At 40.0% G+C, this 27,712-nt stretch overlaps 1 protein-coding gene across 2 annotated transcripts; it reads left to right on the top strand.

Moving 5' to 3' along the window:
• Positions 1-72: 72 nt before the first annotated feature.
• On the top strand, positions 73-22,681 carry alpk1 (alpha-kinase 1). 2 transcript variants are annotated; one of them, XM_038268392.1, is made up of 14 exons: positions 73-153; positions 624-735; positions 6,255-6,409; positions 10,238-10,436; positions 12,827-12,886; positions 12,967-13,053; positions 13,130-13,206; positions 13,309-13,404; positions 13,490-13,600; positions 18,340-19,918; positions 20,115-20,262; positions 21,339-21,501; positions 22,089-22,275; positions 22,373-22,681. In XM_038268392.1, exons 2-14 carry the CDS (start codon positions 627-629, stop codon positions 22,564-22,566), a joined length of 3,165 nt encoding a protein of 1,054 aa, XP_038124320.1. In that variant the 5' UTR covers positions 73-153; positions 624-626; the 3' UTR covers positions 22,567-22,681. The 2 variants fall into 2 exon arrangements, with proteins under 2 accessions (XP_038124320.1, XP_038124321.1); XM_038268393.1 differs by lacking the exon at positions 73-153 and having other exon boundaries at positions 623-760.
• The last annotated feature ends 5,031 nt before the right edge of the window (positions 22,682-27,712 follow it).

Genomic DNA, 27,712 nt, shown 5'->3' with positions numbered 1-27,712 from the left:
AAGAAAGAAAGAAAGAAAGAAAGAAAGAAAGAAAGAAAGAAAGAAAGAAGGGTGAACAGAGAAAGCCTAATTTCCTACAGCTTTGAAAGCAGCATTTTATGGTACTGCCCTACCGGGAAGTTAAGAACTGACCCGAAGCTTCAGTGCGTACTGGTAAAAAATGATCGCTGATACATTTCATATTTAAAGTGACATAAAAATATATCAAAAATAGATTTTTCTTAAAGATAACATCGTTAGAAACGCTTTATCGTGAATCTCAGATTGTAAAGTATAGTTTTATTGTATCTGATCAAAGTACAATAGGAAGATGGAATCAGAAAGTAACCAAAGTGACTAAAATGTTTTATCAAACTTTATCATTTATGGTGACACAAGCTTATTTTAGTTTCGTGATAGCGATACCGTTTAAGATTAAGTTAAAACAATATTTTTTCTTTTTTTCTTCTCCTTTTGTCTGGGAACTGTAAGAGCTGTCTAATCCTTTCCTAAAGGAAAGTCTCACTTTACTATCTGACTTCTTTCGATTAGGGGGGACTCCTCTTTTCTTGAACAACAATAACTGTTTTTTTACTTTTATTCTTATTAATTAATTAATTAATTATTTTTATTTTTTTTTACAGAGAATGGAAGTAGGGGAATTACTGGAGGATTGCCTCAGAGCAGCAAACGCTCCTAAATCTGAGCGTGAGGAGGTCCCTGAATCTGTCAGGCTGAAGTACCGTTGTTGCAGAGGTTAGACACACGATGGCGCTATTTGGTTTGTTTTCATATTTGGTTTGTTTGATCCTCTGTTTTCAGTGTTAAAGGTTAAATGCACAGTGTTTCATCACGACATAGGCCTACTGCAATGACGTGATTTGATTGACAGAATCCGAACCAAAATGGAAAACAAATTAATGCTGTGTTGTAACCAAGCCAAACCTTATTTCTTTATTGAAGTTTTCTCTCTTTATTTATTTATTTTTTTTTTTCAAACAGTTAGTATTGTTGACAAATTATGATCTGGATGGACTAGGTCATAAAAGTCCTCTGAAACCATTCTTCTTTCTGGGATTCAGTTATTGGAATATATTTATTGTCTGGTGACCTGTCATTGATTGACGTTGATAGGCTGTAATCGTCCCACATCCTGTAAGAATAAGTTACAGGAGGATATGGAAAAAAATAGCTGGATGTTGTAGGCAGAGGTCCGTCACAGTAAAATAACCTTGAAGAATAGAATAGAATGGACTAGAATAGAATAGAATAGGATAAAATAGAATTGAATAGAATAGCCTCATTGTCAGTAGAGACAATTGGGGCGACAGTTGAAACAAACAGAAACAAGACTTGCACACAAAACTAGAAATATGGAAAACAAAAACATTTAAAAGATAAATTCTACATTAAAAGCGAAAAAGCAACTAAAAGATTGTATTCAGGTAAAAATATGGAATAAATAAAAATATATGGAATAAATGAAAAATAAATAAAATTAAGGTGTTTTAATATTCCCACCAGATTTTTAGACAAAAAATACGCAATATTAACTGGCAACTTTTATCTAGAGCGGCAAAACAACATAACTGCAATTGCTGATGAGTAATAGAGAAACATTGAATAAATGCTAAGTAAATTTTTTGTAGCACTTAGCAAGATAGCAGGGTCCTGGAGGGTGCATGGGAGTTCGCCCAACCAGTCTACATGTGCTTTGTGGACTTGGAGAAGGCGTTCGACCGTGTCCCTCGGGGGGCCCTGTGGGGGGTTCTCCGGGAGTACGGGGTGCCGGGCCCTTTGATACGGGCTGTCAGGTCCCTGTATGACCGGTGTCAGAGTCTGGTCCGCATTGCCGGCAGTAAGTCGGGCTCGTTTCCAGTGAGAGTTGGACTCCGCCAGGGCTGCCCTTTGTCACCGATTCTGTTCATTACCTTCATGGACAGAATTTCTAGGCGCAGCCAAGGTGTTGAGGGGATCCGTTTTGGTGGCCTTAGGATTGCGTCTCTGCTTTTTGCAGATGATGTGGTCCTATTGGCTTCATCAAGTCGTGATCTGCAGCTCTCGCTGGATCGGTTCGCAGCCGAGTGTGAAGCGGCCGGGATGGGGATCAGTGCCTCCAAATCCGAGGCCATGGTCTTGAGCCGGAAAAGGGTAGAGTGCCTTCTCCGGGTCAGGGGGGGTGTCCTGCCCCAAGTGGAGGAGTTTAAGTATCTTGGGATCTTGTTCACGAATGAGGGAAGAAGGGAGCGGGAGATCGACAGGCGGATTGGTGCAGCGTCTGCCGTGAAGCGGGCACTGTACCGGTCCGTCGTGGTGAAGAGAGAGCTGAGTCAAAAAGCGAAGCTCTCGATTTACCGGTCGATCTACGTTCCTACCCTCATCTATGGTCATGAACTCTGGGTCATGACCGAAAGAACGAGATCGCGGATACAAGCGGCCGAAATGGGTTTCCTCCGTAGGGTGGCTGGGCTCTCCCTTAGAGATAGGGTGAGAAGCTCGGTCATCCGGGAGGGACTCGGAGTAGAGCCGCTGCTCCTCCACGTCGAGAGGAGCCAGTTGAGGTGGCTTGGGCATCTGTTTAGGATGCCTCCTGGACGCCTCCCTGGTGAGGTGTTCCGGGCACGTCCCACCGGGGGGAGGCCCCGGGGAAGACCCAGGACACGCTGGAGAGACTATGTTTCTCGGCTGGCCTGGGAACGCCTTGGGGTTCCTCCTGAAGAGCTGGAAGAAGTGGCTGGGGAGAGGGAAGTCTGGGCCTCCCTTCTTAAGCTGCTGCCCCCGCGACCCGACCCCGGATAAGCGGAGGAAGATGGATGGATGGATAATATTCCCACCAGATTTTTAGACAAAAAATACGCAATATTAACTGGCAACTTTTATCTAGAGCGGCAAAACAACATAACTGCAATTGCTGATGAGTAATAGAGAAACATTGAATAAATGCTAAGTAAATTTTTTGTAGCACTTAGCAAGATAGCCAGCTTAGTTTAGCAGTCCTAGATAATAGGAAAAAAATGTGGTACACTGTTGTACTCTTTCTCTGAGATGTATCTCAGTAGAGTATATTAAGCTTTAGAAAGGTCCATCTCTCCTTCTGATATCCTTACTGTTGCTCATCTGAAGTGTTTTTTTTTTGTTTTTCTCCAGCGTTTTTATTTTGATTACACTACATTTTGTCACAACTACAGCGCTCTGTGTAACATTTTCCTCTATATGACCTAAAACATTATGAGTTTTTATGCAATCCCAAAACAGTGTAAATGACAAAAAAAAAACCTTGGTGGCTACATCTAATTCAATTCAATTCAGTTTATTTTTATAGCGCCAATTCACAACAAATTGATTCAAAGTTTTCTATCTAAGGAAAACCAGTTGATTGCAGCGATTTATTGACACGAAGGCAATCCCTCACACTATTTTTATATTTAACAATCCCAGCCTATGACAGACTTCTGTTACAGACATGGTATATTTCTATTATACTGCACTTTTCCACTTTCAACAACAAAAGACTTTTAAAAGCAACAATTTGCTTTTTTAAAGTTTTCAAGGTGGCTCTTCCAAATGTTATAAATTACTCTTGGTAAATGGACAGGACAATATCTACTTTTCAGACAAAAGCAGGATAAAATGATCAAAGTTGTGAAAAATGTATGAGTGATTTATAAAGTAGTATTCAATTCAATTCAGTTTATTTATATAGCGCCAATTCACAACACATGTCATCTCAAGGCACTTTACAGTTTACAAGATCATACAGATAAATTGATTCAAAGTTTTCTATCTAAGGAAAACCAGTTGATTGCATTGACTCATTGACTCTTCAGCAATCCCTCACACTAAGCATGCTTGTAGCAACAGTGGAGAGGAAAAACTCCCTTTTAACAGGAAGAAACCTCCAGCAGAACCAGGCGAGACGAGCTCTGAGCCAGCTCCCATGTCAGAGGATGAAGAGAGCGCTTCCAGCCAGTCACAGTCAGAGAAACAGGACTAAACTGAAAAACAGGCAGATACATCTATAAAAAAAAAAGGTGTTGAAGGCAGCAGCACAGCTGATATTTCCCTCCAGGATTGTGTCACAGCTAAACAGGAACAGACGAGGTGAAGCTACTGTTAGAAAAAGCAGAGAGAGCAGAACATTAGAGATTGAACAGATTCTGCAGACTGGGAGAACAGAGATAGAATGAAGCAGAATTATGAAAAAGGGGCCCCTATGTCTTCCAGAAGTCTAAGCCTATAGCAGCATAACTATAGAGATAGTTCAGGGTAATCGGAGCTATCTCTAACTATACAGGTGCTGGTCATAAAATTAGAATATCATGAAAAAGTAGATTGATTTCAGTAATTCCATTTAAAAAGTGAAACTTGTATATTATATTCATACATTACATACAAACTCATATATTTCAGATGTTTATTTTGTTTAATTTTGATGATTACAAATGACAACAAATGAAAATCTCAAATTCATCATATCAGAAAATTAGAATATTACTGAAGACCAATAAAAACAAAGGATTTATAGAAATGTTGGCCAACTGAAAAGTATGAACATGAAAAGTATGAGCATGTACAACACTCAGTATTTAGTTGGGCCTCCTTTGGCCTGTATTACTGCAGCAATGCGGCGTGGCATGGAGTCGATCAGTCTGTGGCACTGCTCAGGTGTTATGATAGCCCAGGTTGCTCTAATAGTGGCTTTTAGCTCTTCTGAATTGTTGGGTCTGGTGTATTGCATCTTCTTCTTCACAATACCCCATAGATTTTCTATGGGGTTAAGGTCAGGAGAGTTTGCTGGCCAATTAAGAACAGGGATACCATGGTCCTTCAACCAGGTACTGGTAGCTTTGGCACTGTGTGCAGGTGCCAAGTCCTGTTGGAAAATGAAATCTGCATCTCCAAAAAGTTGGTCAGCTGCAGGAAGCATGAAGTGCTCTAAAACTTCCTGGTATGTGGCTGCGTTGACCCTGGACCTCAGAAAACACAATGGACCAACACCAGCAGATGACATTGCACCCCAAACCATCACTGACTGTGGAAACTTTACACTGGACTTCAAGCAACGTGGATGAAGTGCCTCTCTTCTTTTCCTCCAGACTCTGGGACCTTGATTTCCAAAGGAAATGCAAAATTTACTTTCATCAGAGAACATGACTTTGGACCAATCACCAGCAGTCCAGTCCAGTCCAGTCCTGCTTCTGACGCTGTCTGTGGTTCAAGAGTGGCTTGACACAAGGAATGCGACAGCAGAAACCCATGTCTTTCATACGTCTGTGTGTGGTGGTTCTTGAAGCACTCACTCCAGCTGCAGTCCACTCTTTGTGAATCTCCCCCACATTTTTGAATGGGTTTTGTTTCACAATCCTCTCCAGGGTGCGGTTATCTCTCTTGCTTGTACACTTTTTTCGACCACATCTTTTCCTTCCCTTCGCCTCTCTATTAATGTGCTTGGACACTGAGCTCTGTGAACAGCCAGCCTCTTTAGCGATGACCTTTTGTGTCTTGCCCTCCTTGTGCAAGGTGTCGATGGTCGTCTTTTGGACAACTGTCAAGTCAGCAGTCTTCCCCATGATTGTGTAGCCTATAGAACTAGACTGAAAGACCATTTAAAGGCTTTTGCAGGTGGTTTGAGTTAATTAGCTGATTAGAGTGTGGCACCAGGGGCCATCACTTTTGAACCTTTTCACAATATTCTAATTTTCTGATATGATGAATTTGAGATTTTCATTTGTTGTCATTTGTAATCATCAAAATTAAACAAAATAAACATCTGAAATATATGAGTTTGTATGTAATGTATGAATATAATATACAAGTTTCACTTTTTAAATGGAATTACTGAAATCAATCTACTTTTTCATGATATTCTAATTTTATGACCAGCACCTGTAAGCTTTATCAAAAAGGAAATCTTGTCTCAATGTGGATTTTGCCTCAGATCTGAGCTAAACTAAATCCCAGGTTGCTCCCTTTGTGCTACTCATTGTAGCAGGACACTGCTCGCTAGGGAAGGATGAAACACAGAACATCTTTCCCACTGTGGGAGTGTAAAGGGATCTATCCTGACATAAAATAAAGATTTGTACCAAAATGGTTAAAAATAAGTCTTGCAACTTTAACTCTCCCATAAATCTAGGGGTTCTGCCTGAACCTCCCTGTCAAGTGAAGGGAATTCATACAACAGAAATGCTTTTTCGTAAAGCTTATAGTGCAAAATCATGTGTAACTTTTGATGCTCTTTTCTAAAGTATAATATTTCCTCCTGTGTCCTATAGAATCACTGTGTGCAGAACTAGACTCTCTGCTGCAGGAGGCTGTGGAGATGAAGTGGCCCTTTGTGCCAGAGAAGTGGCAGTATAAGCAGTCCATCAGTTCCAAAGACAAGACCAACCTCAATGACCTCATAAATAAACATGTGCACCAACTCTTGGTAATTATAAGACATCAATTCTAGAGGGATTTGTCCCATTACAAAATGTATTCTGATTTAGATTTCTTTTCAGCTTCAGTGTTTCTGATCAGTACCGTATTTTCACGACCATAAGGCGCACCGTACTAAAAGGCGCAGTCTCAGTTATGTGTCCCATTTCTGTATTTAACACACACATAAGGCGCACCGGACTATAGGGCGTGTTTTTTATATACAGGTACATGTCCTCTACTACCTTTAAATACCTCTACTGCGTATTTAAAAATACAGCGGGGGCAAAACTGAGTATGAATGTGCTTTATTCATGTATTTATTACAAAGTATTAATCAAACCTGGGAGCTGGCCGTGAGACAGACACATCGCAGATGACACAGCGCTGTGATCACTCCTAAATTAACTTAAAATCCTGAAACCTGCCGACGGAATATGTTCGCTTTTATTACCGGTATCCTGGTGCCTGCAGTTTAAATTATTTAGATGAAAAACACCTGCCAGCCACCGCGGTGAACCCGGAGGCTGCCCAGCCTAGAGGCTGCTGTTGAACGGATTTCTACTGTCGGTGCACCGCTGGTATGTGGGGGTCTGAGCGCCTCCTACAGAAATAGATAATCTGGATGAACTGACTGCAATTATGAAGTTTTCAGGTGGACTTTCTCACTTAAAAACATATTAAAACTACTTTATTCCCACTGATCACAGCAAATATAGCTGCAAGATTTAGATTATTTAGATGAAAAAACACCTGCCAGCCACCGCGGTGAAGAGGAGGAGACCCGGCCCAGAGGCTGCTGTTGAATTAAGTTTTCAGGTAGAAAAATAGAGCGGGAGCAAAACTGAGTATGATTGTGCTTTATTAATGTATTTATTACAAAGTATTAATCAAACCCATCAAAGTCATCATCCTCTGTTTCTGAATTAAACAGCTGCGCTAAATCAGACATGCCAATTTCCCCTTCTTCGCTGTCAGAGTCACTTTCCGTGCCGTGCGGCTCCTCAGAAATAATGCCTGCTTTTGCGAAAGCTTGAACAACAGTGCCAGCAGACACGTTAGTCCAAGCATCTGCAATCCATCCGCAAACGGTGGCGTAACTTTCCACTTTCCGTAACTTTCCGCAGCCCGGCGCTGCCTTCCAGTTATCGTGAAACTGTGGTCTCAATCTGTCACCCATCGCTCCCACGCCGCTCGCAGCCTTACTTTGAACGGCCGCTTCACACCGATGTCGAGCGGTTGAAGTTCCTTTGTCAGACCCCCGGGATAACGGTGAGCACAGCGTCCATTTGATTCACCATGTTTTTCTCATCAGCTGTGAGATGGGCACGCATAGAGTCACAGATTAACTGCGATGGTGATGCGTGGAAAAAAACACCTGTTCTCCTCACATACACCTCCCTCAGCCACGCTTTCATCATCTCCTCATCCATCCAGCCCTTTTCATTTGCGTTAATATCATATGTCATCAGAGCGATGTGTCTGTCTCGCTGTCAGCTCCCAGATCAGCTTCTCTGATTGGTTGATGCGGCGCGTCCAGCAGCAAAACTTCAATTTTTCCATCTCGAGCAGGAGCAGCGCGTTGGCAGATGCTTAAACGCTCCTGCTGCTCAAAACGCGCTGCGGGACCTTTTGCTGCACCTATACGTGCGTCAACCATTGACTTTGCATGTAAACTCGCTGCTTCTGCTGCACCTGCTGCGTCCCGTTCACACCGATGTCAAGCGGTTGAACAGCGAGCACAGCGTTAATTTGTTTCCCCATGTTTTTCACATCAGCTGTGAGATGGGCACGCATGGAGTTAGCTACATATTAACAGCAATGGTGATGAGTGGAAAAAAAACACCTGGTCTCCTTACATTCAGCCACTCATCATCTCCTCAATGAGGTGGTCTCAAAAGTCGCAGTTACAACACACATAAGGCGCACCGCACCAAAGGGCGCACCGCACATTTTTAGGGAAAAAAAAGACGTTTAAGTGCGCCTTATAGTCGTGAAAATACGGTAAGATAATTTTAATTCGCAAGAAGGACAACCAAATATATATGTATATATATATATATATGTACGTATATATATCTATTTACATATGTACGTATATATATATATATATATATGTATATATACACTCACCGGCCACTTTATTAGGTACCCCATGCTAGTAACGGGTTGGACCCCCTTTTGCCTTCAGAACTGCGTCAATTCTTCGTGGCATAGATTCAACAAGCTGCTGGAAGCATTCCTCAGGGAGTTTGGTCCATATTGACATGATGGCATCACACAGTTGCCGGAGATTTGTCGGCTGCACATCCATGATGCGAATCTCCCGTTCCACCACATCCCAAAGATGCTCTATTGGATTGAGATCTGGTGACTGTGGAGGCCATTTGAGTACAGTTAACTCATTGTCATGTTCAAGAAACCAGTCTGAGATGATTCCAGCTTTATGACATGCCGCATTATCCTGCTGAAAGTAGCCATCAGAAGTTGGGTACATTGTGGTCATAAAGGGATGGACATGGTCAGCAACAATACTCAGGTAGGCTGTGGCGTTGCAACGATGCTCAATTGGTACCAAGGGGCCCAAAGAGTGCCAAGAAAATATTCCCCACACCATGACACCACCACCACCAGCCTGAACCATTGATACAAGGCAGGATGGATCCATGCTTTCATGTTGTAGACGCCAAATTCTGACCCTACCATCCGAATGTCGCAGCAGAAATCGAGACTCATCAGATCAGGCAACGTTTTTCCAATCTTCTATTGTCCAATTTCCATCAGCTTGTGCAAATTGTAGCCTCAGTTTCCGGTTCTTAGCTGAAAGGTGTGGCACCCGGTGTGGTCTTCTGCTTCTGTAGCCCATCTGCCTCAAAGTTCGACGTACTGTGCGTTCAGAGATGCTCTTCTGCCCACCTTGGTTGTAACGGGTGGTTATTTGAGTCGCTGTTGCCCTTCTATCAGCTCGAACCAGTCTGGCCATTCTCCTCTGACCTCTGGCATCAACAAGGCATTTCCTCCCACAGAACTGCCGCTCACTGGATGTTTTTTTCTTTTTCGGACCATTCTCTGTAAACCCTAGAGATGGTTGTGCGTGAAAATCCCAGTAGATCAGCAGTGTCTGAAATACTCAGACCAGCCCTTCTGGCACCAACAATCATGCCACGTTCAAAGTCACTCAAATCACCTTTCTTCCCCATACGGATGCTCGGTTTGAACTGCAGGAGATTGTCTTGACCATGTCTACATGCCTAAATGCACTGAGTTGTCGTTATGTGATTGGCTGCTTGGAAATTAAGTGTTAACGAGCAGTTGGACAGGTGTACCTAATAAAGTGACCGGTGAGTGTATATATATATATATATATATATATATATATATATATATATATATATATATATATATATATATATATATATATATATATATATATATATATATATATATTTATATAAATTGTTTGATTTATTCAGAGAAAAAAGCTTTCCTCAATCAACTATTGCCAAATCATATTTGATGTAACTTCCTTAGCTAAATTCATGTTATATTGCTATGAGTTCTGCAAAATCAAGAAATGACTGAATAAAATTATAGCTTCGTCTAAAAAAAAGTTGATATTAGTTTTAGATCTAAAAGAAAACCGAAGAACAGATAAGAACTCTGGAAAAGGTTATAGGCCTTCTTTAACTCATAACTATCATTGTTTTTAGAATTAGCGCGACAAAGAATACATTTAAATGTGAGAAAAAGCTAAAACAGGAGTAATCTGTGAGGCCTTTTGTTTTGTTTTTTGCACTCTTTTTTTAAAGTACGGTATATGTGTTTACTGTGCTGCTAGGATCTTTTGAGGACGTCCATCATGGCTCAGGAGGCACAGATGTCCCTTGCAATAGTCTTCTTAGTGGACCGCTTCCTCTACTGGAGTGATGAATCCGGCCGGCTCCTAAAGATCACCAAGCTGCTCCACAAGCAGCACCCTGACACCCCCATAGCCCCTCAGTTGGTCATACGGCAGGCCAGGGTCTTCCTTAACTCTGGTAATTAGATGAGGAAGAAATCAGTCCAAACTTAAACCCTGGTCATGATTTTTATGGCTTTAGAACTGTCCTAAACAATGTGCGGCAAGTAAGGCCCTGTTCACACTGCAAGCAAATGTGGCCTAAATCTGATATTTTTCTTAGGGTCCAATGATCAGATCAGGCTGTTAGAACTAGTTTGGATGCCCAGATCTGGCCCGTCTCTAAATTTTTCAAGTCATATTTAAGCCACATTCGTATGTGGTCCTGATTCTGACCCATATTTGACCTTTTGGAATGTGACTCCAGGGGGAGTGACTGATGTGATTTGATGTGACTTTGACATCATGAGGAATTTGTAATAATTTGTTGCCGGCCAGCAGGAAGCAACAGCAGTTTGCAAAACAGAGGAGGGTGCAAAAAATTGAAATCTAAATAAGTAATTTTTTCTTAAAAGAAGTGCCTTTTTTCTTGAATTGAGGAGGCAAGTGAGACGCTCTGCCAACAGCACTAGTTAATTTACATTTAAAATGACAAAAAACAATTACACTTCTTATTTTAAATGCATATGATCTAATTATCTTATTTTAAGAGTAAAAATACTCATTCCATTGGCCAATCGTCTTATTTACCCACTCAAATTTAGGGTAAATTTAAGAAATGTTTACCTTTTTCTAGATTGTTTTTGCGGTGTGTAGTTTTACAGTAGAAACACAACAAAAACTGATCTAAAAATAAGTTTCTGAAAATGTGTATCTGCCCTTAATTTAAACAGGAAGATATAATCTGCCAATTAAATAAGTATTTTTGCCCTCAAAGTACCATAATTAGACATTATGCCTTTGAAATAAGATGATGAGTGTGTTGTTTTTTTTTCATCATTTTACAGTTGGAAATTGTTCTTACCTGCTCATATTAAAGGAATAGTACACCCAAAACATGATTAGCCTTCATTTTCTACTCACCCCCATGCTGAACAACACCCTGGAGTACTTTTTTGATATCTCAAATGCATCTGGAGATCTGGGAGGCTTCTTGCTGTCTGCTGACATTCAAATAATGGAGGTCTATGGTGCCCGAGGCAGAAAGGTCCATAAAAGTCCACAAAAAACGTGTCAATATTCCTCCATACTGCTCGTCCAATGTATTCCGAGTGTCCTGAGTGGGTAGCGTCCATAATTTACTCGAAACGAAGTCATTTAGAATGTTTTTAGAGCATAAACAGTAGTGTATAGGATTTCCTAAAAGCGCGCGCCGGCGAGTTCATGACGCTACGGAAACCGCGGCAGACCAAGCCAGATGAAAGTGCGCATTCAGCGTCTGCTCGGCCGATAATGCAAGCGTAGAAGAAGAAATGTGCTGTTTACCTGTGCAAAGAAAGAAACAACGAAAGAAAAATGTCTGAGGACTTCAGTGTTGAGGAAGAGCATGAGTTCTTTGCCGAGCTGAATGCGCACTTTCGTCTGGTTTGGTCTGCCGCAGCTTCCGTAGCGTCGTGAACGCGCAGGCGCGCGCTTTTAGGAAAACCTATACACTGTTTATGCTCTAAAAACATTCTAAATGACTTCGTTTCGAGTAAACTCTGGATGCTACCCACTCAGGACACTTGGAATACATTGGACGAGCAGTATGGAGGAATATTGACACGTTTTTTGTGGACTTTTATGGACCTTTCTGTCTCGGGCACAATAGACCTCCATTATTTGAATGTCAGCAGACAGCAAGAAGCCTCCCAGATCTCCAGATGCATTTGAGATATCAAAAAAGTACTCCAGTGTTGTTCAGCATGGGGGTGAGTAGAAAATGAAGGCTAATCATGTTTTGGGTGTACTATTCCTTTAAAGGGACGTACAATTATTTCAAGTAAAATAAAAAACTGACTCATATTTCAGTTTCTTCAGTGATGCAAGGTGGTGAGACGTTAAGACCTTACAAGAGACCAGAGCCATCAGGATATGGGAAACTATTTCAATTGCAACTTTTGGTTATACGACCCTTCGAATAGAGGGCATAATGATCTGCGCTACGCTATTGCTGATTTTGTCTCCGCGTCCAGACAGTTCTTATGCTGAAATGGCCAATTAAGGAGTTTTACTCTTGTGTCAACACCAGCTGACACAATATATTGCTTTTATAAGGACTTAAAACCTAACACCTATTTCCCCATGTTTATTGTTGTGTTATATTTGGAGCTGCCAGCATTAAAGTAAGATACAACGACCACACAAACAAATTTTATTCTATAAAAAAGTCGACTGGAGCATTAAGACCTGCGGTGTGAACATAGCCTAAGACCCCCATCTTGTTTTTCTCATTTTAAAGAAAACATAAAATTCCCATATGAAAATCTACTGAACTTCTTTTCGGGTGATTTTTTTTATAATTCCATTGTTATTGTGATCTTCTCCCAGGAAAACTTCAAAAAGCCGAATCCATTTTGAGCAGTTTGATTTATAAAAATGGAACAACAGGTAATTGAACAGAGTTGCTATTGCAGGTTTTTAAAGGATTACAGCCAAACATGAGCCATGAACTTGTCTTTGACATTCAGGTTGTTGGGTCTACAACTCTGACAGCGACAGAGTGTTGGTGCAAGCTGTCAGTGTTCAAGTGCGAGGAATGGTTTTACAAAAGCTCGGTAAGGTTGAAATGAATGAATGGTAGCTAAAGTAGGGTTTTGTTTCCCTTTTTTACATTTTTTTTTTGTGTTTCAGGCTTGTGGCTGCAGGCTGCAGAGCTAATCTGGGCTTCTCTTGTTGGTTATTACTCACTCCCTCAGCCCGACAAAAAGGTAATCTCGAAGATGAGTCTGCCAGAGAGCATGGTTATCGCACTATAAAGCTGTACCTTTGACCAGGCTTAGTTGCACATTGCCATAAACCTTGTTCCATAGGGTATTGGAACCTCTCTTGGCTTACTGGCTAACGTACTGGTGTCCATGAATGATGAAGACTTCCATGCATTTAAGACTAATCCAGATATAAACTTTGTAAGTTTAAGCAACAAAAAAGATTATCATTTTTTTTTTTTTTTGCTGAATAATTTATGGTTGTCCTGTTGTTGCTGATTTCCAGGCATCTTTGCTTGGAAATGCAGGGAGTCATCGTCTTCTATCAGCCGCGCAGGCAGCTAAGATGGCTGTGGTGTACAGTCAGTACACCTCACTCTATGTGCTCACTAATGTGGTATGTTAGACAGTCTGAACACTGCAATGACCCATGGTGCCTCCCAGTACCTGTCATTATATTAAAGGGGAACGCCGTTTTTTTTTTACATTGGGCCCTTGATTTTACGTTATTCCATCATGTTCTACTCACCCATATGAGTTTTGTGTCATTTGGAGCCGTTCTGAAGATATTCTGTTAGGTTATATCCAAGTAACGTCTTCCTATGGGCAACGACTTGAAGGCACAAACTAAACTGTTTTAATTTATTCTTTATGGTACATCAGCATTCATAACATGTAGGCGAATCACTGTCCCCCAGACATCCGCAGTTAGATTTTTTATGTTTATATTTTTTTTAAACAAAGCGGTGCGTGTATGACGTCATCTGTGCGCGCGGGCTACTGTTCATTCATCCTGTCCGCTGAACTGCTGCTAGTTTTCCTCTCATGCCTAGAAGATGTCTAGTGCTACTACCACAGATGATCTCGCTCTCCAAATGGAATTGAATGATTCGGATTAGCTAGCCGAATCAATAGAAGGGGTAGAGCGTAGCCGCCTGTGGCCCGGGCTGCCTGTCACAACTCCAGTCCGGCGCACGGATGACGTCATACACACTCTGCTTTGTTTTTAGAAATTATAAATATAAAAACATAACCGCTGATCCCTGGGGGACAGTGATTTGCCTAGATGTTATGAATCCTGGCGTACCATAAATGATAAATTATGAACAGTTTAGCTCGTGCCTTCAAGTCGTTGCCCATAGGAAGACGTTACTTGGATATAACCTAACCGAATATCTTCGGAACAGCTCCAAATGACACAAAACTCATATGGGTGAGTAGAATATGATGTAATAACGTAAAATCAGGGGACCAATGTAAAAAAAATGGCGTTTCCTTTTAACATAAGAAATGCTCTTATAATTTTGTGAGTCAATTGATAGCCAGCCTAACCACACTTGAAAAAAGCCGCTTAAACAAAGCCAAAGCTGGTTTGTTGAAATGCTCAAAAATCGATACTTACCTTAAGCTTAATATCTCCTTTATAAAAATGTTACCATTTTATACCTACTATTTATATTAGTGCGGTGAAATTTTAAGACAATTTATCTTTTTTTATCTATTAAAACGTGGGTTTAACTGTTTTTTTCCAATTTTTTTTTATCATATTTTCTTTTTGCATTCTAATCTGGTTATGTATTATCTAAACTTAAAGTCAGAGGCTCTTTGTCTTTTCCTTCTCCTCTCCTGTTGTTGGATACTGATTTGATTAGCATTAATACAATAATCACAGAATTTATAAGTAACTAATTAAAAGATCTAAAGTATTAGCTTTGATTATTTTTTGTAGTTTTGTTTATTTAATTTTTGGAAAAAGTTAACTCAATCAATTCAGTTTATATATATACATAAAGCAATTTTTAACAACATGCCATCCAAAGGCACTTTAGAGAGAAAATATCATCAGATCATCTAGGCAGATTGGTAAAAAGTTTGTTATCTAAGGAAAACCAGCTGATTGCATCGAGTCATTGACTTTACTGACACACTCATCTTGAATAAGCATGTAGCACCAGGAGATATTTGCTTGCACTCTGTCGTTGACTCTACTGCAATCCTTCAGACAGAGCACGCACCCAGTGACAGTGGAGTAGAAAAACTCCCTGTTCACAGGAAGAAATCTCGATCAGAACTAGTGGAATACTTTCTATGTTAGCAAAAGCCACCATAGTTTAGCAGAGTCGCTCTGTCTATGAAATAAAGCAGGTATTTATGCCAAACAGATGAAAGAGATTACATAGAATTCTTTACAATAAGAGCTGATCCTGTAGCTATGTCAGGAGCAGAAACAGGACTAAGCACTGAAAAATAGGTCAGACACGATCACGATCTATTTTCAAAAATGTTGATATCAGCAGCCCAGCAGATATTTTCCTCTAGCATGGTGCCATAGCCAAACAGGACCAGACCAGATGAAGCTACTACTGTATGATAGAATGAAGCAGAATAATAAAAAGTGGTCCCCATGTCATCCAGGAGCTTAAAGGAATAGTACACCCAAAACATGATTAGCCTTCATTTTCTACTCACCCCCATGCTGAACAACACTCTGGAGTACTTTTTTGATATCTCAAATGCATCTGGAGATCTGGGAGGCTTCTTGCTGTCTGCTGACATTCAAATAATGGAGGTCTATTGTGCCCGAGACAGAAAGGTCCATAAAAGTCCACAAAAAACGTGTCAATATTCCTCCATACTGGTCGTCCAATGTATTCCAAGTGTCCTGAGTGGGTAGCATCCAGAATTTACTCGAAACAAAGTCATTTAGAATGTTTTTAGGGCATAAACAGTAGTGTATAGGATTTCCTGAAAGCGCGTTCACAACGCTACGGAAACCGCGGCAGAGCAAACCAGACGAAAGTGCGCATTCAGCTCAGCAAAGAACTCATGCTCTTCCTCAACACTGAAGTCCTCAGACATTTTTCTTTCGTTGTTTCTTTCTTTGCACAGGTAAACAGCACATTTCTTCTTCTACGCTTGCATTATTGGCAGAGCAGACGCTGAATGCCCACTTTCATCTGGTTTGGTCTGCTGGCTTCCGTAGCGTCGTGAACGCGCAGGTGCGCACTTTCAGGAAATCCTATACACTACTGTTTATGCTCTAAAAACATTCTAAATGACTTCGTTTCGAGTAAATTCTGGATGCTACCCACTCAGGACACTTGGAATACATTGGACGAGCAGTATGGAGGAATATTGACACGTTTTTTGTGGACTTTTATGGACCTTTCTGCCTCGGGCACAATAGACCTCCATTATTTGAATGTCAGCAGACAGCAAGAAGCCTCCCAGATCTCCAGATGCATTTGAGATATCAAAAAAGTACTCCAGAGTGTTGTTCAGCATGGGGGTGAGTAGAAAATGAAGGCTAATCATGTTTTGGGTGTACTATTCCTTTAAGCCTATAGCAGCATATCTATAGAGATAATTCAGGACAACTATAAGCTTTATCAGTAAGGAAGGTTTAAAAGGTAGACGGGGTGTCTGCCTCACATTCTACAACTGGTGTGTGTTTACAGAAGAGGAGTCTGTTAGATCTGGCTCCCATTCTACTCTTAGGCTTTCTAGTAAACCTGCAGATTGAGAGTGAAAAATGGCATTTCAAGGAAACAGTGGGTACGTACTAGCTAGGCACAAGGTTGCCTTTTTGGCATTTAAAATTAATCTTATATTATGAGGAATAATAATAATATATGTATTATAAAATAGTCAATCTTTATTTGTATTTGTTTGCGGCAACCATTTTATCAACATGGGAAGCTACCCTTTATGGAAACGAAAAGAACAACATTTCCTGGCTAAGTGCATTGTAACCAAACACTAAATATCAAGAATCAATAATTATACATTAATATTATAGGTCTGCTAAAGTATTATAATCTTATTATCTTTATAAAAATAGCATCATACTAATTTATGATGCTTGTCTTTTTGATACAATCGTCTTCTTTCTCTTTGTTTATCACCAAGTCCTAAACTAAGCACACTATGTGGCAAACTAATTACCTAAAGCAGACCACTCAAACGATACACACTCAGATGATGAAACTTGACGTTTAGAGTTTGTAACAAGTAATCCCAGTTTAATAATAGACATTTTCCCAGGGGTTTGGAGGATTTTTTTCTCATAAAATCAATGTTAACTTGATGAAAGAGAAGCAGAAAGAACAAGAAAGAGGTCACTGTCACTACTTCATCAAACCAACCAGAAAACCACACTCTGTAACTGCCAAGCAGCTGCAGCCATGGCGTCCTTCTTACAGGCTGTAAGACGGGTGAGCTAATAGTTGCTTGTTAATTGAACTTACAAAACCCCAAAAAGTAAAAAAATACACCTTAAATCTAAATATCAGCAATAATTAAACCAGATTTATGTGTGTTTGTGATTTAATTCAATTCAGTTTATTTATATAGCGCCAAATTCACAACACATGTCATCTCAAGGCACTTTACAGTTCAACCAGATCATACAGTCAAATTGATTCAGTTTTCTATCTAAGGAAAACCAGTTGATTGCATTGACTCATTGACTCAAATACAATCCCTCACACTAAGCATGCTTGTAGCGACAAGAAACCTCCAGCAGAACCAGGCTCAGTGTGAGCGGCCATCTGCCAAGGCTGACTGGGGTTCAAGCAGACAGAAGCAGAGGTACAAAAGGCAACTGTAAAAGGCGACCCACTCCAGGAAACACACAGCCAGGCAGACGAGCTCCGAGCCAGCTCCCATGCCAGAGGACGAAGAGAGCACATCCAGCCAGTCACGGTCAGAGAAACAGGACTACACTGGAAAACAGGCCGATCTCCAGCATCTATAAACAAGGGTGTTGATGGAAGCAGCACAGCTGATGTTTCTTTCCAGGATGGAGTCACAGCAAAACAGGAACAGACGAGGCAAAGCTACACTGAGGAAAAGCAGAGAGAGCAGAACGTTAGAGATTGAACTAACAGATTCTGCAGAATAGGAGAACAGAGAGAGAATGAAGCAGAATGATTAAATGGGGGTCCCTTTGTCCTCCAGCAGTCTAAGCCTATAGCAGCATAACTATAGAGATAGCTCAGGATAACCTGAGCCACCCTACCTATAAGCTTTATCAAAAAGGAAAGTTTTAAGCTTAAGTTTTAAGATCACCAATTTGTTCATTCTTGAATGGCATGACTGTAATTTAATTTTTAATTGTGTTTATTTGTCATTCAGACAGCTCAAGGAACCTGCCTGCTGCCATACAGTTTCTCATTAGCATGCCCTGAGTCTCAGAGAGAGTCCTTCCTTCAGAAAGCTCGAGAGGCCTTTGCAATCGGCCTTCTTACCAAAGCAAAGGGCGAGCTGGTTACCAGTCAGCAGGAACTTCACACATTCCTCAAGGCAGCGTATTCTATCACGATCACCGACAAGTGGCTTCATGCTCCTGAGGAGGTTGTGGAGAAGGCCGCTCAAGCTTGTCAGCAATCTCTAGGGATTTTCTACAAATACTGTAAGGCCAGCACTCAAGAAAAAGACGTTCTTTCGGTTGAAATCATGCATCAGATCACTCGGGTCAAGCATCTGCTGGGTGTGGAACACTTCCCTAATTCAGATAAGGGATCATTTATCCCTGACACTTACAGAAATCTTAAAGGTCCCTCTGTCAATTTTACCCAGGAGGGTTTCTCAAAGATTTTGGAGGGATTTCAGAAGTATCACGCATCACTGTATGAGACCACCAAAAGCTGCAAGCGTACTAAAGATGGAGTAGCAGCAAAGCTTTGTCTAACAGCGCTGGAAACAACAGCGGGCTCAGTCAACACAAAATGTCACACAGAATTAGCTGAGCAAAAACCCAGAGGCTCAGGTTCATCCAACGTCTCTTTGTCTCAAAATGCTAACTTGTCTCCAACCCTGGAAAGCACCGGATCATCTTGGTTCAAACTCTCCAATAATAGCTCTCATCAGACAAGCAGCAGTTTGCAGAGAAGTGGCAGTGGACAGGGAGGAAGTATGAGTGATCAGAGCAACATTCCCACAGAGAGCGATGATGGTGGTTGTTCACACTCTGATAAAAACACGAAACAAAAGCCACAGAGCCGTGGTATCAGTTCCCCTCCAGTTCTACAGTCTATAGTTCCTAAACCATTGAGTCATTCTCCACAGTCTCAAGCAGTTCATTGTGAAATAGAGACAGAAGTACTTGACACAGATGGGAAGACTGATTTTGTTGCAGAAAACAAAGGATCACTGCCTTTCCTTTCCCAACTGGTTCTGAAAACAGCCTCCAGTTCTCTTGGAGAGAGTTTTGGTTCCCAGTCATCATGGGAGAAAATCTCAACTGGCCAATATTCCCCAATGTGTGAAAAAAACAAGCCAAATCCACTCTTAAAATCAAGAAGCCAGTCTGCAGGCTCTGATGGCAGCTTCTTTATCATCGACTCTGTTGAAGCCGGTAGCTTCGCAGATCAGGGAAACACGGCCTCACATCCTGTAAATACTGGAATCCCTTCACAGAGTGTTTCAGACCAGAACGCTACCACTGAACAGAGCTCCTATGAGATGCTGAAGCTGCAGGAAAATGGAAACAAAGCCAATGAAGTGAAATGTGCAAAGAAAGCGCCTGAGAACATTCACATTTTGTGCTACAGCTGCCTGCACCACAGCACAGCACCTGTTCCTGATGACCAGTTTAAGTTATTTGAGCAGGATTACAAGGCTCTGCTGGCTGGAATCTGCCATCAGTGTCTCCTAAAACGGCTGTGCAGCAATACAGTGCTATTCAAACTGGAAAAGGTTCACACTGCCCACAGTGAGTTTGTTTTAGCGAACTTCCCTTTACTACTTCCCTTTCTATGAAACTTTAAGCCAGAAGAGTTGAATAAGTCTATTTTACCAATTAAACTATTAAACTATAACAAAAATAAGATAAAAGGCAGAAATATTTATTGCTTCTTGCTGCCCATAGTATTGTTTTAAAAGGGTGTTATGCCAATTGTCTCCACTAGACGCTCTTCATCTAAAGTTCTCCAAGGCCACAGGATTGTGGACAGCCAAAGAGACCTGCGTTTACATCGGCGATCTGATGAACAAGGAAGGAAAACAGAGAAGAGCAATAGAGATTCAGTTTTTGCACCAGGAGGAGCGTTTAAGCAGGTATGATGTGAAATAAGCATGAGGCAACATTAGGCACGTTCACATTCCTGAAACATTAGGGCTTGTTAGATGGGAGAGATAGATTAAAATAAAAAAGACAGGAGAGATAAATTCATCATTCATGAATGAAAAGTCTACAGTCAACATTTTCCCAATTTCAAAATAAAAGATGTCTGCTGTCCGGATATTTGATGATAGAAAAACAACATAGGCAGTCAGTCAGCTGCCCAAAAACTCTATGGTAATGATGTTTGGATGTCTACCTTTTTATTTTTCAAAGTTTTGTATGAGTAAGCTAGAACACAGCAAACCCTGATAATTAATAGCCATTGTTAGCTTGTCAGATTTCAGAGGTTTAAGTTTCTAAAAGCAAAAGATAAATATAGTTTAATTATGATCTACTTTATCTAATGACCTTTGGCTTAGCTCGACTTTTGAGACTTTCCTCACAAAAATGTCACCTGATACTGCTAATTTGATGTATTTTAATTCAATTGTGAGTTTTATTCATTAACTCAAAATGGCTTCTGCTTCAAGATGAGCAGTGATTTAAACTTTTACATTTAACATCAAGACGTTGGGGGATGCACAGTGGTGCAGTGGGGAGCATGAAGTCAGAAGAGGCTTTGTTTTGGTCCGCTCTATAAAGCCTTGAACTCAACGCTATTTCTGACATTTTCAATTGAAAAAGCTTCCCGGACGGGAAGCAAAACGTCTTCAACTTAAACAAAGTCCAGTGGATTCTTTTTAACTTTTTTGGAATGATTTTCTCCAAGTGTTTTAGTTTTCTATTTTTTCTTTAAAAGTTTACACAAAATACCAAGATAAAAAAATAAAAAAGCTTAAAAAGAGTAGTGTTTAGATTGTTATCTTGAATGTGTGCTTTAGGTTATAGTGTAGAAAGATATGTCGGCTTAGAAATCCACTGACAACTGCAGGACCTTATAAGGAGAAGCATTTTATACTATTTTACTTAGTCAACATAACTTAGAAAATAGTCTAAAACAATCTGAAAAATCTGGCTGAGTTATGATTAAAGTGAATTAAAGATTCAGTTTTCTTGATTTTGTCTTCAGTTATGTAGGGAAGGATTACTTGAAGCCAAGAGAAATTCAGTATCACCTGAAAGATGTGGAGCGACAGATGACTGCTCAGTACTATGTGACTGAATTCAACAAGAGTCTCTATGATAAGGATGTTTTGGCTCAGATTTTCTTTATTCCCTCTGATGCGTTGTTGGTGAGTCAATTATTTTTTAAAAGGGATACTAAAAGATCCCTCTCTTTGTATTTTCTAACCTTGTAAAATATTGTTATAGAAGATTAAAGATCGTCACATATGCCCTCAAAAAAAGAGGTTATATACGTCAATCATCTGTCCACATGTAAAAGAAAGTGTCCCTATCTCTTTTTTTCCTAATTCTTAATACAAATCTCTAGTTCCTGTGGAGTGACACTTCCCTGTTGTCATGGTGACTCGACGAATTAGAGCTCCACTGATAATGGCTTTTCATTGTTGTTACAGGTGTGCTTGAATTTGAGTGAACCTACTAAGAGTTGATTAAACTAACTGACAGCAGCCTTTGTGAAATTGAAAACTCAGAGTTTCCAGCCTTAGGCTAGATCAATCCAGAGTTGAGGATTCAATTCAATTCAGTTTATTTATATAGCACCAATTCACAACACATTTAATCTCAAGGCACTTTACAGTTTACCAGATCATACAGTCAAATTGATTCAAAGTTTTCTATCTAAGGAAAACCAGTTGATTGCATCAGATCATTGACTCGAATGCAATCCCTCACACTTTGTCTTTTTTGTGATTAGATTCTTAACAGAAATGAGATTGTCGGTTGCATAACAGTGGAGCCATACATGCTTGGTGATTTCATTAAACTCACCAACAACACTGGGAAGAAAAAATTAGATGCTGAGGCTACAAAATACGGCCTCGCTTTCGGACACTTCACCTACCTGTTCTCTGGTGGCCAGGAGGTTGTTGTAGACTTGCAAGGTATCGGTACACGATTCTGTCTGACTGTTTGCAGCCTTCTGAAATATTTTTTACCACCTGTAAAGAAAAATATCTGGTGCTCTTTCCTTTTCCACAGGATGGACAACTTCCAACGGGAAAGGTCTGACTTACCTCACAGACCCACAGATTCACTCCACCAGAAGCCCTCAAGGGCCTTCAAACTTTGCTGAACGAGGACTTGGGTTTTTCCTGAAAGAGCAACATGGACCAACATGCAACGAGGTCTGCAACCTGCTCAAACTCCCTCCACTCATCAAACCGCACGTTTAAAGGAAAAGTCCAGTCAGCAAGGATTAATCAATGGATAATTACCTGTACCTAAAACTAATACGTTTGTGGTGATTTAATGATTTTAGCATTAATCAGTAAAGAAATAAAAACAATAATTTTCGTTGAGATCACTGAGTCTAGGAGCGGCCATTTTTCCCCAAATATAGTAACACCTCACTCCTGAATGGTAAATGGTAAATGGCATGTACTTATATAGCGCCTTTATTCAAGTTAGGAGACTTGACCAAAGCGCTTTACACTACATTCATTCACCCATTCACACACACACTCACACACTGATGGTGGCAAGCTACATTGTAGCCACAGCTGCCCTGGGGCTCACTGACAGAAGCGAGGCTGCCGTACACTGGCGCCACCGGGCCCTCTGACCACCATCAGTAGACAATGCAGGTGAAGTGTCTTGCCCAAGGACACAACGACAATGAAAGTCGGAGTCGGGGCTTGAACCGTCAACCCTTCGATTTCAGGGCAAACTCATCCAGCAGTGATGTCACGGTGCAGTAAGCCCATTGTTGTTGTCAGACCCTTTTCACAGGGGCACGTGCCCCGTTGTGGATCTGCGGTGCCTGGCTATGCCTGGGGCACTGATTTTTTTAATTAATTAATTTTCCACTTTCACAGCTCCGCTCCCTCAGCTCCTGTCTCACAGCTCCACCACAGCTCTGGTGCGCCCCAAGCTGACAGGAAGTGTATTTGCTCACCACCTCTCGCCACAGCGCAGACGTTTTGCGGGTGATTGACAGGTGGAGTTGCGGGGGCTTGAGAAAATGTGCCTTCATCAGTAGTGGATTAGAGATATACAGTTAAGTTCACAAGTGGGCCAATTAAATTCTGTTTGTTTCAGGTAGATATCTAATGATGCAGCAAATAACAATCTGATTGTACAATTTGTTTTTAATGCTTTATAATAATAAGTGCTATAAAACATTTGCTTGAATGCTTGCATCAATTATCTGTGCCCATGCTTTTTTAATATAAATAATTGCCCATGAATCTTTTTTGCTTGCGCACTCGCATTTTATTTTGGTATTGGGTCAGCTGACGCCCCTGGGTAAGCCTTAGACCAGGGGTCTTCAATGTTTTCCAGGCCAAGGACCCCAAAACTGATGGCTAGATGGAGCGGGGACCCCCTAATTATATATATATGGTATGAAATAATGTTCTATCATGGGATTATTAAAGTATTTCTGATTCTGATTCCTGGTTGATGGGACAGGTGTTGAAAATGAAACGGTGCCCAGCTTGAAAGAGATCCTGTGTGTCGCTGAATGTGTGCATCAGAGATGGGAAGTAACGAAGTACAAATACTTCGTTACTGTACTCAAGTAGATTTTTCTGATATTTTTACTTTACTTTACTACTTATTTTTATGGCGACTTTTTACTTCTACTCCTTACATTTTTACACAAATATCTGTACTTTCTACTCCTTACATTTTACAAAATTGGCTCGTTACTTTAGTTTTGAATCATTTCAATGGAGTTACCGTTATTATTTTTCACGTCATCAATACCAAATTCGATCTAATTGGATAGGAATCTGCGTTGCATTTGACGCACCACTACAAGATGAATCGACAGATTCTGCGGTATTCATTGGCGGCAAATCATTGCAGCTTGGTGGCGGTGGCGTTAGCATAGTAGCATGGACGACGAGATGATTGAAAATGAACACAACGGAGATCTAGTCCTATTGGCAGACATCCATTTAAAATGTAGGCAACGGCATGAAAAAAGTGGTTTCTACTTTTACTTTTATTCTTTAAGTAAATTTACAAGCCTGTACTTTGTTACTTTTCTTTGAGTAAAGAAGTTTAATCAGTACTTCCACTTTTACCGGAGTATTTTTTAACACAAGTATCTGTACTTTTACTCAAGTACGGAAAGTGAGTACTTTTGCCATCTCTGGTGTGCATTGATGACTGGAAGACATCTTCTGCCTCCATTTATATGTTTACTACAGTCTGTTGAATTCATGTTAATGTGGATTTAAAGACATTTCAATTAGTGGAAAAAATTGCAGGGGGGAATATAAAAAAAAGTCTAATCAACCAAAACTTTCGCGACCCACATGCAGTACCTCCGCGGACCCCCTGTTGAAGACCTCTGCCTTAGACTATTCTCCCTGCTTGATTTCCTCTTGGAAATTCACCAGAGCTATAGTTAAATTGACAATGCAGTTGGATGTTGTAATGCATCGGCTAAAAGTGAATTTCACTTTTCTGTCAAGTGAATTTCACCTTTCCAAAGCATGATCCACCAAGGGTTCATAGTTGGATTGTCAATTTGAAGAGGGAGGATTTGCCATTGAACTTCTGCCCAGAGAAAAAAAAAAACACGTAATATGTAGCCGACATTTTGAAGAAGAATGTTTTCAAGATGACTTTGGACAAACACCAGATACAGCACTGGGACTTGATCAACAGCCGATACCGCACTGTGACGTCACAAACCGGTAGGTGGCAGTAGTGTTCCTTGACAAACATGGATGCCTCCAGTAAAGCACATTCAAATGAAAATTACTCTTAATTCAAAACACTTATCATTTATTGAACAGTATGGAATAATTTCATATTTAAAATACTTTCAGAAGTTTGAATTCTGAATAAGAGCTGTAGAGTGTGTGTGCCGAATCCTCAGTGTAATCCTTTTTAATTCCTGAATTTTTGGGACAACAGTCACTACCTTCTATCTTTCTATTGACAGAATATACTTTCCTAAATATGTTTCTTCATTGCGTGTTTTATTAATGCGACATATTCAGTTATTAGAAACTATTTCAGTATTTCAAAAGAAATTATTTGCAATGTATTAAAATATAGGTTGCGTTAAAGACATCCCTCATCTCTAAAAAAAAAAATAATAATAAAAGAAAATGGCAGTAACTTAGGTTTTCCAGTTTGTATCTGACTGACCCATAAGAACTTTAGAATGCTATCTATTTTTAATTTATTTTATTTATTAGAAGCATCATCACAGGTAATAAAACAATGTATAATAACAGAGAACTCCAAGTTAAACATGATTTGTATTTTCTACTTTCCTAACTCAGTAAAGAACCAGTATTAGCACCTGATCTTTATAGTGTTTGCATATCTTAAAAAGGTGCAAAGGTCTTTATACACACATAGCCGATCTTTAAACAAGGTGCAAGGGGATTTTTGTTCGCAATTCAGCAGATGCATAAAAACCTTTTTTTGTATTAGTGCCTTTATTATTTTTGATTGCCCCAATCAAAAAAGAAATTACAGAATTTAAATATTGTGGTATGTTTATGTATAAAAAAAGCGGTGGGAGATAAAAGTTTTCACCTCTTACTCCTCGTATCAGTTTTCTCTCTCAAGGCATAAAGCATAGTTATGTTTTGTACATTAGCACCTGTGTTCTCATGTCTTATGACATTTCATTTTTTACATTTAACTTTAGTTATTTTCATATTTTTTTTTTTTTACTCTAGTTTGCAGAACTTAGAGATAGGACGCCAATGTAAAGTGCTCTATAAAGATCTCTTGCTATTTATTTAATTCAGTGGGCGGAACCAGACTGGTTTGCACATATTAACATTGGCACACCGACTTATTGGATGTACTAAAATAATTTGGACATGCACGTCCATAATGTCAAAATGAACAGTGAACAAAATTAAATAATATAATATGCAATATATATATATATATATATATATATATATATTTATATGATAATATATATATATATATATATATATATATATATATATATATATGATAATTCAATAATAATAATAGATAAAAGGGGTTTTGGGCTAATCATCAGTAGAACTTTTGAACTGATTGACAACATTGCAAAACGTGGGTTTGGAAAACAAGCAACTACTATTGTGTAACAGCGCAAATACCTCATAGTAATGTGGTGAAGGAGGAGCCAACTGAGTCTCGTTTTGCACTCACATGATCTTTGAATTTTGCAGTCAACGTGTTGTTTAACAACAGATTTCCGTAATAAAATATTCAGGGTTCAAATGTGAAGCCATCGGTTCGACAGCTGAAATTTGACTGAAAATGAATAAAGGTATCGACCCAATCAGTCAGAACTGTAACAACACTGGTACTGAAACACTGCTGTAAAGATGAGTAAAAGAAAGTTCCTTTATATAGTAACATAACACAGCTTTGTTCATTTTGCCTCCATCTTTGTTTCAATAAATGATTTACTCTATTTTGTTTGTTTTTTCTATTTCTTTTCAATTCAGTTTATTTCTATAGCGCCAATTCACAACACATGTCATCTCAAGGCACTTTACAGTTCAACCAGATCATCCAGTCAAATTGATTCAAAGTTTTCTATCAAAGGAAAACCAGTTGATTGCATTGACTCATTGACTCAAATACAATCCTTCACACTAAGCATGCTTGTAGTGACAGTGGAGAGGAAAAACTCCCTTTTAACAGTTAGAAACCTCCAGCAGAACCAGGCGTTTTGTTCACTTTCGTTTAGTAAAAGCATTTTTAGAACTTGCAATCAAAAGTATGTCAAATGTTTCGAGCTTGTTTCGACTTTTGGCCAGTTGTGTCAAATTGGTTTATTGGTTCATCCGTCTTCGAAATTGCCATTACTACCATTTACTCATCACGCTAGCACGGTTCCTTGCCTCCTATCGGCGGTCCATGATACTATAGTTCTCAAGGTGGGAATTACAGAACACAAAATGTATGCGCCTGGATAGCGTCCTTTGCCCAAATTTCAATGAGAGCCTCGATCTCTGCATCATCCCAGGTCACAACACATTATTTTTATGTCATTTATTGTTAATAGGCTGAGAAAAAGTTTGTGTTGTGAACAGGTGAAGAGATCTGTGAATTACATAAGCAGGACATGATGGAGAACCCTCGAAATGAATCAGCTGACTGTAAATAGGACATAACGCGGCCTGCTCATGAGCTCTTTGTTATCAGAGAACCGAGGCACAACTGAACGGCGCCGAACCCTGCTGTTGCACTAGTACCATGTTGGCGCGGTTCGGTTGTTTCCGGGAAGAAAAAGTTCAGTTGCATTCCATTTATACTCAGCAGTTATCTAAGTTACTATGCTCGGACCGTTCTCGGCAAAGTTTCAAAAGGGTAGTGTAAATGGGACTATTGTTAGGG

This window comes from Cyprinodon tularosa, unplaced genomic scaffold, assembly GCF_016077235.1.
Source record: "Cyprinodon tularosa strain WSP-4 unplaced genomic scaffold, ASM1607723v1 ctg70, whole genome shotgun sequence".
NCBI classification, from domain to species: Eukaryota; Metazoa; Chordata; class Actinopteri; order Cyprinodontiformes; family Cyprinodontidae; genus Cyprinodon; species Cyprinodon tularosa.
This window is presented reverse-complemented; position numbering and strand designations above follow the sequence as displayed.

Coding starts and splice junctions, on each gene's coding strand:
- alpk1 (XM_038268392.1), top strand. CDS start 627: ATGGAAGTAGGGGAATTACTGGAGGATTGCCTCAGAGCAGCAAACGCT. Junction 13,405..13,489: donor CTAATCCAGATATAAACTTT/GTAAGTTTAAGC, acceptor GCTGATTTCCAG/GCATCTTTGCTTGGAAATGC. Junction 20,263..21,338: donor CAGGAGGAGCGTTTAAGCAG/GTATGATGTGAA, acceptor TTTTGTCTTCAG/TTATGTAGGGAAGGATTACT.